This window comes from Pezoporus flaviventris, unplaced genomic scaffold, assembly GCF_033815535.1.
Source record: "Pezoporus flaviventris isolate CSIRO_AGI_PZ_B2104156 unplaced genomic scaffold, CSIRO_AGI_Pfla_v1 ptg000050l, whole genome shotgun sequence".
Lineage (NCBI taxonomy): Eukaryota > Metazoa > Chordata > Aves > Psittaciformes > Psittacidae > Pezoporus > Pezoporus flaviventris.
Window position 1 is genome coordinate 5,067,106 of NW_026892598.1, and position 14,318 is coordinate 5,081,423.

General features: G+C 41.4%; 1 protein-coding gene across 3 annotated transcripts in view; it reads left to right on the plus strand.

The window, feature by feature from the left end:
* The first annotated feature begins 14 nt into the window (after positions 1 to 14).
* Positions 15 to 14,318, plus strand: part of NCBP1 (nuclear cap binding protein subunit 1) — a 34,072-nt gene continuing 19,768 nt past the window's right edge. The window contains exons 1-10 of one of the 3 annotated variants that reach the window (XM_061468757.1): positions 15 to 127; positions 288 to 373; positions 1,182 to 1,282; positions 4,491 to 4,647; positions 6,575 to 6,682; positions 7,217 to 7,338; positions 7,839 to 7,908; positions 9,384 to 9,599; positions 10,612 to 10,709; positions 12,073 to 12,136. In XM_061468757.1, coding sequence (XP_061324741.1) covers positions 94 to 127; positions 288 to 373; positions 1,182 to 1,282; positions 4,491 to 4,647; positions 6,575 to 6,682; positions 7,217 to 7,338; positions 7,839 to 7,908; positions 9,384 to 9,599; positions 10,612 to 10,709; positions 12,073 to 12,136 — 1,056 coding nt within the window. In that variant the 5' untranslated portion in view covers positions 15 to 93. Of the gene's footprint in view, positions 128 to 287; positions 374 to 1,181; positions 1,283 to 4,490; positions 4,648 to 6,574; positions 6,683 to 7,198; positions 7,339 to 7,838; positions 7,909 to 9,383; positions 9,600 to 10,179; positions 10,710 to 12,072; positions 12,137 to 14,318 lie in introns of those variants that run through there. The other 2 variants (XM_061468759.1, XM_061468760.1) reach the window with 2 other exon arrangements.

Consider the following 14,318-nt stretch of genomic DNA (forward strand, 5'->3'; position numbering starts at 1 on the left):
GGCGGTGCGAGGGGAGCGTGCTGGAAGCCGCCCGCGCGTGGTGTCCCGAGCCGCTCCTCCTGTCCCGTCTCCTCGCGTCTCCCGCCAGCCGCCATGTCGCGGCGGCGGCACAGCGATGATAGCGATGGTGAGCGCCGCCGCAGTGCCGCCAGCCCCGTTTGAGGCGGCGGGGGCGACGCGGGTTGGGCAGGGCCGTCCCGCCTCGGGAGCGGGCTTTTGGGCGGGTGGAGGGCGGCCGGGAACGGGGGCTCTCCGGCCATAATGGTGTGCTCGGTGTATTGGAGCAGGGCAGCCGCACAAAAGGCGGAGGACGTCTGAGCCATCAGAGATCGAGGAGAGGCTCGAGTCACTCATCTGCAGGGTCGGGGAGAAGGTAGGTGGGCTGGGTAGGGGCCAGGAGGCAGGCAGAGTTAAGTGGCTTTCGGGTGGGTATTTTGGCGGGGAGGTACGGCTGGTGGTGTGTCGTAGTCGTCTTCATGCTGTGTGTCTGTTCTTCCCCTCCCCGCCCCGTGTGTTCTGTGCGAGAGATTTAAGTACTCACCGCCCAGAATTAAAATAATTGTTTTATAAGATCGTTGGAACGTCATCAACTCTTGCAAAAACGCGCGTTAAAGCGGACACTTTAGTAGTCTTATCTGCCGAACAGCGATAAACGGCCAGCGTATAGTTATTGTTTCGCGTCTGCGGTATATTGGAGCTCCTTCTAGCGTAGCAGAGACATGGAGGAGTTAAACTTGGACTGCACGCGCTTCGCGGTTCAAGTGCTGGCGGGATCTGAGGCTAGTACAAAGGGCATTAAATGCATGATGACGAAAATGATGGAGCGCTGAAAAACAAACGGCAAAAGTGCTTTGTTTCGTCCTGTATTGTTCATTGAGTTTCGGCCACCTTACCGTGGTGACCTTAAGGTATTGTTAGATCTCGAATCCCGGGAGCGCACTGGGAGCGTGGGGAGCTGGGTGATCGGGTGCAGCTCGTCACAGGAGTGGCTGTTTCTTCTTCCCGGCACGCCAGCACAATTCTTCCCTGCTAACAGAACTGAATCGTCGCTCTGAAAAAGGTGTCATAAAAGGATGCTCTTGCTCAACTCCCTTGCTTTCCACGTGAGAGTCAGGGGCTGTTTTTTATTGCCTGGGGGATGATGAAAATTCGTTTTAATATTTTATATTTTATTATTTTAGAGTAATTCATCTTTGGAGAGCAACTTGGAGGGTCTAGCTGGTGTTTTGGAAGCTGATCTGCCAAATTACAAAAGCAAGATACTAAGAATACTATGTACTGTGTACGTATGCAGGGTCTGGGCATGTGGGAGGTGCTTTTTTTCTCTGTGCATAAGTTTGAGTGTTTAAGGTAGTTTAAATGCCAGGAATGGCTCTAGTTCCTGAGTGTTATTATAGGGTAGAGCTTGTTTTATTACAGATGAAAAAAATTAGAGGAAAAAGGTTTATTATGTAGCAGATGTAATTGAAGAAAATACCTCTCTGCATCATTTTGACTTGAAATGTATACGAAGGCTCAAAGCAGGTAGAAGAAATTTAGAGCTGCTCTCCAGTAACAGAGTGCAGTGGTGCTGGGCAATATCCTGTTTCCCAATGAAATGCATAAGAACACCAAAGCTATTGCTGCTAACACTTAGTCTTATCTGTGCTATATTCCTTGCCTGTTCCTTTTCTCTCCCATGGACATGATCTTGTCTTATGAGCCCACTGGCTCGGGGGGGGGGGGGCGGGGGACGGGGGTGCTGGGAACACAAAGAGCTGAAAACGGGCTCTGTCAGCTAATAGCTTTCCTTCCTCCATAGTGCAGGAGCAGAGGTGCCCTGCGTCGGGGTCACTGAGCGGTGTCTGAGGGAGGGATTGTGCAGGTAGTAGGGAAGAGAGTTGTGAAGGAGTGGTGTGGTGAAGAGGGGGAGAGTGTTCCAGCCCTATCCTGTGCTATGGTTTTGCACATTCTTTAAATCTGTTTTGTAGCAATGTTTAATATAACACAAATGGTATGTTTTTTTTTTTCCTGTTACAGTAAGACACTTCTGAAATTTTAGGGTTAGCTTATATGCATACAGAAATGGTAGTGGAATATTAAGTGTTTATAGCAGGACCTGGCCTTTCCTGTGCCATGCTTAAAATCAATTACTTTGACTTGAGAAACTTGGAATCAAAATTAGTAGTCTAAAATGTGTGTGCCTTTTGTGTAATTTGCTGATGCTGTATAATAAATGTATTTCTAAATTACGGACTTAAAGCAACTTTTTACATTCTTGCCTAAGTTCTGTCAGTTACTATGTGTTCAACCCTCTGAAATACTCAGCAGTTAGGTATAAATAAAAAGCAAATACCTTAAATGTACTTGAAAGTACCACCTGCCACTTCTAAATTACTATAGCTAGCAAAAAAAAAAATTGTCTGTAAAATATTAACCACAGGGCAGAACTTTAAGATCACATTAGCAATTTTTTTTCTTAACTTCCTCATGAGGCAAGTTTAACTTAGTAGAATCATAGGATGGTTTGGGTTGGAAGGGACTTTAAAGCTCATCCAGTTCCAACCTCCTGCCACAGGCAGGGACACCTTGCACTAGACCAGGTTGCTCCAAGCCCCGTCCAGCCCAGCCTTGAACACTGCCAGGGATGAGGCAGCCACAGCTTCTCTGAGCAACCTGTGCCAGTGCATCACCACCCTCACAGTGAAGCATTTCTTCTTCATATCAGATCTAAATCTGTCCTTTTTCACCTTAAAGGCATTCCCCCGTGTCCTGTCACTCCATGCTCTTGTAAAAAGTCCCTCTCCAGATCTCTTGTAGCTCCCCTTTAGGTACTAGTGGCTGCCCTAAGGTCTCCCTGGAGCCTTCTCTTCTCCAGGTTAAACAATCCCACATCTCTCAGCCTGCCTTCATAGCAGAGGTGCTCCAGCTCTCTGACCATCTTTGTGCCTGTGTATGTATATGCTTTTGGTACATATGTATACACGTATATATGTATATGCTGTGTGATCTAACACATTCTTTGCTTTCCTCTCCTGCAAAGTAAATTTCAGATGCTAGCTGTGCTGTCATTTATTGTGACCTAGGGATTTTCCTTAAAATTTTGGCCACTACACTGTTACAGCAACTGTCTTGCTAGAACTGTCTTGCTGTTCATTAAGACTTACCAACAGAAACGCGATTGCTCTCTGACTGAAGTACACCCCACACCCCCTCCAATGCAGCACAGGCTTCATTCCCCCACTTAGGGAATTCTTTTTTCCTTAAATAGTTTACACACTTTTAATATTTCCTTTATATCACTAAAACTCCTTATTGCAGATTTTTTCAGCAAAGTTAATACAAGCTGCCCCATAATTAGAAGTATTACCTATATTTTATTCACTGTGTTTGCATTGTAGGTGGGATTTTTTTCTGGCTGGGGATTGGGGAGATGGAGTGTGGAATATTGAATATATTTGGAAAATTTAACCATTCCTTTGGTCCCTTGTCAGTCTGGCTTCTACCACCAAAAAAAAAATACCCTTTTTCCTTGGTTGTTTTTTTTTTTTATTTTTTTTTAATTTTTTTAGCAAAAGGTGTTACTGGGTTTCCTACTGGTACTGCTGTCTCCCTAAAATGGTTTAAAACAGTACTGTGTTAGTTCAGCTCTATTACAAATCACAGAATAGAATCACAGAATGATTTGGGTTGGAAAGGACCTTAAGATAATCTAGTTCCAACCCCTCTGCCGTGGGGAGGGACACCTCACACTAAACCATCCAAGGCTGTCTCCAACCTGGCCTTGAGCACTGCCAGGGATGGAGCATTCACAGCTTCTGTGGGCAGCCCATTCCAGTGCCTCACCTTCCTTACAGTACAGAACTTCTTCCTTATATCCAACCTAAAGTTCCCCTGTTTAAATTTGAACCTGTTACCCCTTCTCCTGTCACTCCTGAAGAGTCCATCCCCAGCATCCCTATAGGCCCCCTTCAGATACTGGAAGGCTGCTATGAGGTCTCCACGCAGCCTTCTCTTCTTCAAGCTGAACAGCCACAACTTTCTCAGCCTGTCTTCATACAGGAGGTGCTTCAGTTCCCTGATCATCCTCGTGGCCCTCCTCTGGACTTGTTCCAACAGCTCCATGTCCTTTTTATGTTGACGACACCAGAACTGCACACAATACTCCAAGTGAGGTCTCACGAGAGCAGAGTAGAGGGGCAGGATCACCTCCTTCAACCTGCTGGTCACACTCCTTTTGATGCAGCCCAGGATACAGTTGGCTTTCTGGGCTGTGAGCACACACTGAAGCTGGCTCATGTTCATTTTCTCATCGACCAGCACCCCCAAGTCCTTCTCCTCAGGGCTGCTCTGAATCTCTTCTCCACCCAACCTGTAGCTGTGCCTAGGATTGCCGCAACCAAGGTGTAGGACCTTGCACTTGGCTTGGTTGAGCTTTAAGTATGCAGATTCAAAGATGCCAAATAATGTGATGAAAAAACTAACACTGTGTCTTTTTCTTTCTGTGTCAGCGCACGTCTGTTACCAGAAAAGCTTACTGTTTACACGACACTGGTTGGGTTGCTGAATGCCAGGAACTACAATTTTGGTGGAGAGTTTGTAGAAGCCATGATTCGTCAGCTTAAAGAATGTCTGAAAGTCAATATGTATAACCAAGCTGTGCATTTAGTAAGTGCTTTTTGGTTCTTTGATTGTTTTGCATTTTCGTTTTTTCTCTCTCTTACTACTTTCATCACTTCTTCCATCTTTTTGTTCTGGAAGAGCTGGGCCTGTCAGTGTGTATTACAGCCGCTTTTGGCATCAACTTGCACTGCACTGTAGATACACCAAGAGGAAATGTGTGTTACGTGAGCAGTATTTATTTCCTCAGGGGAGAGAAATCATATTACATTTGCAAAATTGACTTCCAATGGTGTATTTTCCCAATGATGAATTAAATCTGCAGTAAACTGACTGTCCTACAGTCATGTAAAAGACAGACGAAAGTCATGCACTTTGTTGTGTTCAGAGGTGTATGATCTTCTGGCTCCCTTGGGGGGAAAATATAAAATAATAATTAAAAAAGAACAGTCTGGTTCTTAAAAGCTATTTTTGATGGCTCTTATCAGGCCTGTGTTTTCGGTCTGCTAAGGAGGGATGGAGATCAAGCAGGCAGTTTTAAGTGCTGTCTGTCTTTGAAACTATTTTTGCAGCTCTTGCTGCTTACAGATTTTGTTTGTAAAAATGTATTAAGGCTTCAGAGGTGTCTGATTTGGAAGCCCAGTGCCAACCTCCTCAGCTTCTTTTGAAGCCCACTGGTGAAAATTAGGATTGTAACATTTCAGTGTATTTTGTCAAGAGAATGCTGTTCAGCTGTGGGATGCTTTTACTATTAAAATCCTCAGTAGAACTCTTGAGTGTGCTGTCCCTTGTCTTTAGTTTCACCTTTGGTCACGCTTATATATGCCTGACTTGTGAGAGTAACATCTAAGGGAGTGGCAGTGGAAATCTTTCCTCAGCTTTGTCAAAGACTTTTCAAAGGCTCTTCACAGCAATGAGCATCTGGAGTTCTTTGTTTTTCTCTACTATAGTTGCTCTGTGAGTACTGCTCTGCTTAGCCCAAATTGCTTTCCCCAGACTTCTTCCCAATGATCTGCCTTCAGATCAAAGTACCTTCGTTGTTTTTTTTGGAATACTTTTGATGAATGTACCCTTAAAAAGAAAAGAGCCTTTAAGAAACAATATGCAATATTTTAATTGCTCAAATTTCAGCCTATGTTGTCTGTTAAGGCTGTGGTGATACTGGTAAAGCTTGGGTCCTATGAGCACCTTGTTTAAGTCTGAAGGCAGAGTATAAATCAAAACAGAGGGGAGAGGCAAAAAGAAAAAAAGGCACCTGCTTTTCCCCAGGTGTTTTCTACTTAAATTCCCATTTTTTTCAGTCTGCATTTCTTACTAGAGTGCAGCCAAATCAAAGATATATTCCTGTCATGGAGATTTCTTTTTTTCTAGGCGAATAAGGCCATTTGATTCCCAGCATGCCATCAGTCTGTCACATTTCTGAAGCCTGAAAAAGCCAGCAGTTTTTAGATAAGCTCTCTGTATAAATAAGTATTTATGAATAAATAATTACAGAAATTAATCATCTGTAATTGCATACAGATTTGGCACCACTGTTTGCTGGTGCACATCTGGACTCATGAAGCAAGGGATCAGTCCACCTTCAGCTTTTAGGAAGTTTTTTCCACCCACTTCTGTACTTATAGTCTAGATAGAAGCACAAGGGTTTTTTCTGTAGTATCATTTCACGTGTCTTTGAATCCATACTGGCATTTCCCACCCTTCCTTAATTAGAAATATTATCCTTGCAGTGTTAATGCAAGGAAACAGACTACAGGCATTATAACTTAATATGTTAAGCAGCACTTGTGACACTTGTTTCCCAGGGTTGGAAAGTAGATCTGTACCAGTGTGCAGTATTTCTCCCTTTGTAGTACTGAATGAATATCATGCTTATACTGATGATTAGTTTTAGTTATTAAAGTAATGCTTATTTGTTCATGTGCAGTCAGTTTAAAAAGTATTCATTTAAACCTTTTTTTCTTGTCCTTTTTAGGTTCGTTTTCTATCTGATCTTGTGAACTGTCATGTAATAGCTGCACCTTCAATGGTGGCTATGTTTGAGAACTTTGTGAGTGTGACACAGGAGGAAGATGTACCCCAAGTAAGCCGAAGATCTATAGACTTTTCTAGTGCTATTTTCACTGTTGTTCTGTATCGTTACTTCTGTATTTATGCTTAGAACAGGGAAGCTTTAGAGAGAGCCAACTAAATGGACTGTCATGTGTGGTTTCCTTAATGTGAGTAAAAGTAGCCTGTGGCATTTAGAAAAAGACATGCATACACCAAGAAAATGCCATCTTTTTATACTGAGGTAGCTGAAGTGGATATATTTTACTTTACTTTGGCAAGTGCATAGTGCCTGGTTTGTTCTGCTGTATCAATAATCTGTAGAAGGACTGTGAAAGTGATTCTGTTATTTAAGTGTGCTTGTCACTGTCCAAGTTAAAAATGATACATTTCAAGCAAGAATTTTTTTTTTTTCATGGCTTATCAATCTAGTCTTTAACTTTTGGTATTTACATCCCACAAAATAATAATTTTGCTAATGTTATAATTTAAATTAAATGGGGTCTATGTTCAAAAACTTTAGGAACTTTCTTGTCTACTTAGATTTCAGTATATTTCTTCCCTGTAGGTACGATGTGACTGGTATGTATTTGCATTTCTGTCATCTTTGCCATGGGTTGGAAAGGAGTTATATGAGAAAAAGGATGCTGAAGTGGATCGTCTCTTGTCTCAGACTGAAAGCTATTTGAAGTAAGTTGTAATCCATTAAAAATACTCTTAGTGTTATCCAATTAGGGATTAGTAGGTTTGATTATTGCTCACTTAAAAGTATTCTAAAGTCTTAGGACTGAACCATCCTGTGGGGGTAAAAGCCCCTGAAAATAGAATAGGTGGAGAGAGTTTTGAAAAGTTTTATTGACTTGTCTGGTTCTAGGGTATGTTGAAGGTCTTGTCCTGCTCATGCTGGAGCAGGTGCAGTTGTAAGTGTGCTATGAATACAGACAGGATGTTGCATCAGTGCTCTGCAGTGTGACTGCTTTCTATCTAGATGCTTCAGTTTAACATGGCTGTCAAGATACCATAATAGATATATCTTAAGTAATCACAAACCTGTTTTTTCTATACTGTAGTCTTCATCAGCTGAAGAGGTCAAATAGTAGTATGCTTGTAGTAAAGAAAAAAAAAATTGCTGCCCTAAATTAGTCTTTTAAAAGTCATTAAAAGTCAGGTTTTCTTTCCTGTGTAAACAGGCGCCGGCTGAAGACTCATGTACCCATGCTACAAGTTTGGACTGCTGATAAGCCACATCCACAAGAGGAGGTGAGTAGACTTTACATTCTTTATGGAAATTTGATAGTTTTCGTTAAGATGTTCTTTTATCATGAAATTAAAAAGTCCTACATGAGAAATTCTCTTTCAACTTTTGGGTCTAAATATAAGGTTGTATGGGGTGAGTATTTTGTTGTTTGTTGAAACACCCTTGAGGAAGTCTTATGACATGAGGAATGGTTGTAGATTGTACTGTTTGTTTTGGAACTGCAGATACAGGGCTTCATGTTAAAAGGACCTTTGTGAGAAGTAAAATGTAATTCCTTACTTATCCCTCAGTGTTTTCCCTCTTCAAGAAAGAAAGCTTTGTAGTGGCTTTGGTTTCTCAGCTCTGGGAAGTGCTAAACAAACACATAGAAACTGTGTGCAGTAGTCACTGTACCACTGTTCACAACTGAGCCAAAAAAACTGGAGGGGAGAGGTGGCATCTGGCTGTTTTGGCGGGGGGGAATTTGCTTTTTCAGATATTCCAGATACAGGGTTTTTTTCTTTCCCCTAAGTTTGAGGATGAACTTAGTTGCAAAGTGAGATCTAAATTGATCTGGAAGTTTTGGAGCATGGCCCTTTTACGTGTTGTTCACTGTTCACATTAAATCACAGTCTTAACAATTGTCTTGTTAATCATAATTTGGGAAGATAGGCTGTCTGATTTTGACTGATTTGTCAACATAGGTATTCTGCCTGCCCAATATCTGCATTTCCTTATTTGGTTTAGTAGAGGAGAGATTAGCAGAGTGCATTTGAGACCATGTGTTACCGAGAGTACCGCAAGCATGACTGTTCACTTCAGGTGCCAGTTGTGACTAGTTTTGTTCCCATCTTGTAGAGTGATAATTTCAGTAAATGCAAAGCAGTTCTTTCGTCAGTTATAACTTGAAACTTGTGTTCAGTAAGGCCACAGACCTTGAGTTCTTGGACTGCTTTTAGCGAGAGAGTAATTAAACAGAGCAAGACCATTACCAGTTTTCACAGGTGTCTGTGCCATCTCTGGGAGAATGCTGGGACTCAGAATTTTGTTGAAAACCACGGCAAATATATTTCGTATTTGATAGCATTATATGTGGCTTGAATATGCTGATAGTTTTGTTTTTTCTTGGAAAAGCATGGCAGTCCTATGGAATAACTTTCCAATGTAAATGTTGGTATTATGTCTGTTTTAATACCACCAATGAGCAGTGATTGAAGTGATGTTCACTGCTGCAGTTTCCCTAGCAGATTCAAAGGATGGCCATCAGGCTAGGACTCCTGAGTGCTTGGTGTTTAAAAACCTGCCAGTGGTTGCGTCCAACTAGAAGCAGCTCTGGTGTTTAAAAGTTCTTAAATATTTACTGAATCAGCAGCTTAAGACTTGAATTTTTTTCTGAATAGAATACTGAATTTAAGAAACACGTTTCTGATAGTTCACGGGACTCCCAGCTTGGTTACACAGTTTGTCATATCTGATGTTTCTCACCTTTCTCCTTCAGTATTTAGACTGCCTTTGGTCTCAGATCCAGAAGTTGAAAAAAGACCGCTGGCAAGAGCGACACATTCTGAGGCCCTACTTGGCTTTTGACAGTATTCTTTGTGAAGCGCTGCAGCACAATCTGCCTCCGTTTACCCCTCCGCCTCACACCGAAGATTCAGTGTATCCCATGCCAAGGGTTATTTTTAGAATGTTTGACTACACAGATGACCCTGAGGTATGTGATTGCTGTGGGGTTGCTGAGTGGATCTCACAGTCAGGTTCCTAGGCTGATACTGGTCAAAATGTGATGTCCTGTCTCCCAAGATAGTGAGTTATTTGAAGACATGAAGCTGTTCTGCTTTGATACTTCTGCGGAACTGAACTAAGAGACCAAGTTACTGTGCAAAGCAAATCTGTGAGGAGCAGAATTTAGGGAGTGAGGTGTTTTGATGCTTTCATTTAGAATGACAATGTTGATTGAATTCTCTATGTCTGTAGTAAAACTATTGAGACTTTCCTTCCATACAAGTTGCTGCCTTTTCCAGGCTACGTATTTATTGTAATGTTTAAAGATTGCTGTTTACTCATCTGTTAAAATTTTTTGATGCATATTGTGGAAAAAAGGAGTGCTTAATTGGGGTGGGTGAAAGATCTATCTATCTTGGCAGTCTGTCTCCAGCATTGGTCAGCGACAGACACATAGACAGAAGTGTATAGGAGCAGGAAAAGAATACATGCTGCTTTCCCCGAGTGCTTTTATAACTCCCTTTAAATCTGTTGCCTTTTACCTTCATTTATTTGCCCCCATTTTTTTTTTTTAATTTATTTTTTGCGATGAACAAAACCATGACTGTTTATTCTTTCCACTCTGTTCTGGCCATTCCTGGCTTTATTTTGTTATCATACTCAACTGTGATTTTGGGTTTTTTTTCCAGGCGGCATTGTGGTAGCCTTCCTGATGGCTCCACAGAGCAAAGGAAAGAGTGAATTATCCATGAATTTACATTCTCTAATTTTGACACATTCCTTTTTGTAATGAGTCCTAGTAGTCATTTTGTTTTAAACAACAATCTGAGGTTTGTGTAGAACTGTGTCACAGCAGCTTTTCAGTCCTCAGCTGAGACCTCACTGTATTTATGTGGAAGTTGGGCTATTTTTAATACCTTTAGATGTATAGAATAGCTTGCTGCCTGTAGTACCACTGTATTTGCAGTGATCTTCCTTGAGTTTTAATTCTTTCTTACCAGGGCCCTGTCATGCCTGGCAGCCACTCTGTTGAACGATTTGTGATAGAAGAGAACCTTCACTGCATCATCAAATCCCACTGGAAAGAGAGAAAGACTTGGTAAGAACACCTTAGCACGATGGGGCCTTGGCACTTTTCATATGCTACCATGGATTTGGTGCCATCAGGGATATGTGGAATCCTGCACTGGTTAGACAGGGGCTCAAGAGTAAACGTTTTCTAGAACATTTGATGAATCTTGATTTACTGCATTTAAGTATATTAAAAATGTTATCTGGAATATCCAGTAATATCCAGATAATGGAAAGTTTGTATGATTACAGTGGCTGCTTGAGAAGGGGTTCCTTGACAGTACAGGTTGTGCTGAAAAAAATATGCAGACATACCTTATTCATGGGAGCACTGTGGAGAGTGTGACTGTATTATGCTTCATGGAATTGTGAACCAGCTCATCTGTTGGGGCACAGCAAGCCTTGGGGTGGTGCCTTGCAGCTGACCGCACCGGTGTTTATGAGCACACTTCTGCTTCCTACTCTTCCTCTTGCATTCATCAGTTTGGGGTTACACAGCAGACATAATTGAGCACTCTCTAGGGAGTCATTGCAGGACCAGCAGATTTTGTCAGTTCAAATTCAGCTGTGTCAGGGAGCAGTCAGGGCACTTCATTTCTGCCTCAGCAGTATCTGGTTTGGGTAATCAATAACTGAGGTGGTTTGCCACAGGTAATTGGCAGGGTTATGCCTCCAGATAAAAAACACCAAATTTCTTGTAGTATGACAAAAAATGGGCAGAAACAATGATTTTGGTTGTGGCATATGCTAGGTTTTCTGTTATAGCTGGCTGATTCGGCAGAAATGAGAAATTGAGGATTGTTGAAGTTACTGGGATAGCCTTTGTTAGTTCTCAGAAGAGAGTAGAAGTCTAGAAGAAGATAGAAGATTTGCCCGAGGTAGCAGTAAAATCAAGGAAGTAACATTTGTTTGCTTTGTAATAATGATAGGTGATAATGAGCTGATTAAAAAGGTGAATCACTTGAAGCCTGTGAGTTTCTTTTATAATCTATTAGCTTGATTGTGCTTTCAAGTCATTCAGAGCATCAGTTGTTTGGGGTTTGTTTTATTTTTCCTTTTTAATATATCCATGTCATAATTGCAGATCACCATGACAATGCAAAACTATTTTGCATAGCAGAACAGTGTTCAAGTGATGTAACTGCATAGAGATAAAATACATCATTACAAATCATACTTCAGGCGATGCTCATTGTGCTGCTTGCAGTGTTCTTGTGTTGCTTCTAAGTGTTCTGTGGATTGTTGAATAGACTTCAGAAAGATTTGAATTTGTGCTGCTTTTGTCTCACCTTTTGCCCAGAATTACGCATTTTATGTAACTTTGTTACTCCATCTTTACATCATATTGCTGCATTATGTTCTGAGCTAACTTAGTATCTATGGTTTTGCAGTGCTGCACAGCTGTTGAGCTATCCAGGCAATAACAAGATCCCCTTGAACTACCACATTGTAGAGGTATGGATTTTATACATAACCTCTTCTGTAGCTCAGTTATTTCACAAGTAATCTGTCCCAGTTGGTTCCTTGATAAGTCCCATAAATTGCAGTTTGACTTGGGAGTCAGCAGGACCTTTGTTAAATTAAATAATGGCTTTTAAATGAGTGGGTTATATGCAGTTGAAAGTTGGAAGCTTTTTGTTGCAGCTTTAACTCAGTGCATGGGAGGTTTGGTCAAGTACAAGGTTGTGGCATTTCTTATACTTCTACAGCTACATGTGATGGTTCTAATGTATGGTGCAGTCTAAGAGATGGCTACATTTAGTTCACTTTTAGTTTTAAAAAAAACAAACACAAAAATACAGTTAAAATACAAGAGAAAATGAACACAAATGAAAATACATGAAACTCCATTTAAACCTAGTGTCGTGGTTTAAACCCAGCCTGTAACTCAGAACCACACAGCTGCTTGCTCACTCCCCCACTGCTTTACCCCCAGCCCCTGGGGGGATGGCGAGGGGAGTCAAAAGAATGTAACTCCCACAGGTTGAGGTAAGAACAGTCCAGTAACTAAGTTATAACACAAACCACTACTGCTAGCACCCAGAATAATAATGATAAGGGAAGTAACAAGGGGAAAGGAAAAAAAAAACAATAACCAGCAGTGATGCACAATGCAATTGCTCACCACCTGCCAACCGATACCAAGCGTGACCCATGCAGTGATCTGGGCATTCTGGGTAATTCCCCCCAGTTTATATACTGGGCATGACGTGCTGTGGTATGGAATAGCCCTTTGGCTAGTTTGGGTCAGGTGTCCTGTCTCTGCTTCCTCCCAGCTTGCCGTGCTCCTCCTCACTGGCAGAGCATGAGAGACTGAAAAGTCCTCAATTGGGGTAAGCATTATTTAGCAACAGCTAAAGCCTTGGTGTGTTATCAGCATTGTTCTCAAACTAAAGCCAAAGCACAGCACTCCACTAGCTACTAGGAAGGGGGAGAGTAACTGTTACAGCTAAACTCAGGACACACAGGAAAAATCGTTTTTTACTGAGATGATAAAACACTGGAAGAGTTTTGCTGGAGAAGTTGTAGAGACTCTATCCTTGGAGAAGTTCAAAACTTAAGAGGACACAGCCCTGAACAACCTGCTTTTGGTGATGCTGCTTTATGTAGGAGCTGTTGACTAAATGATCTCCAGCCAGACTCAGCAGTTCTGCATGGTTTTATGTTTGGATTTTCTAAATGATATTGTTCTGCTGGCCCTGGAAAGAACTTGGTATGAAATAATGGTGTTTCCTCTGGGGCATCTTCCATATTAGAGAGTTTTAAATACCTGTAATGTGTATCAGAATTGCAGCATAGGTTTTCTTTTGCTGCCTCCTTTTAAGGGGCTTGTTTCCAGCATGCAGAGCTGTACAAAATTTCATTAATTTCCATCAAAAGTTGAAAGGGATAAGAGATTTCAGTTAACAGTGACAACTTGTCATATAAAGGCTTTTTGAAGAAGTAACTAAGTAGGCATTTCAGAGCTAATTATAACAAGAAATAACCTTATGTGGAAGATTTGTCTTGATAAAAGTGGAATTGAGAATTCCTCTTGGCACCAAAATGTCAAATATTCTGAATGCTGTAAAGTTTTATTACCTTGGATCAACTTATTCTTTTTGTGCTTTCAGAGCAGAGGAATCTTAAAACTAACAAAAAAATTCTGCTTTAAGATCGAAGTATATTCATTGGTCTTATCTTCAGTGTGTTAAGGTGCTGTATATGCCTATGCATCTGTGTGCTTTATGCTCGGCTGTACACTAATGCCAACAAACATTTGCTGTAATTCCTGATGAAATAAATTAGCTGGGGCCCCTGGAAATCCTTTAGAAACTTGAAGGATGTGAAATAGCAAAGGTTTGTGTAGGTGAAATTACTGTAGAGAAGGGCAAGATGGTCTCTGCCTATGGCAGGGGGATTGGAACTAGATGGTCTTAAAGTCCTTTCCAACCCAAACCGTTCTATGATTCTGTGACTGTACAAGTTCTTTGACTATTAACGCAATGATTTCCCTTTTCTTGCAATTTTAAGGTATTTTAGAATATTAATAAGTCTGTAGAACTGCGGAAACAATATGGTCTAACAGATAAATGATGCTGTTACATAAGGTACAGAACATACCACTTAGGTAGAAGTAAATGTAGCCTGAAAGTGG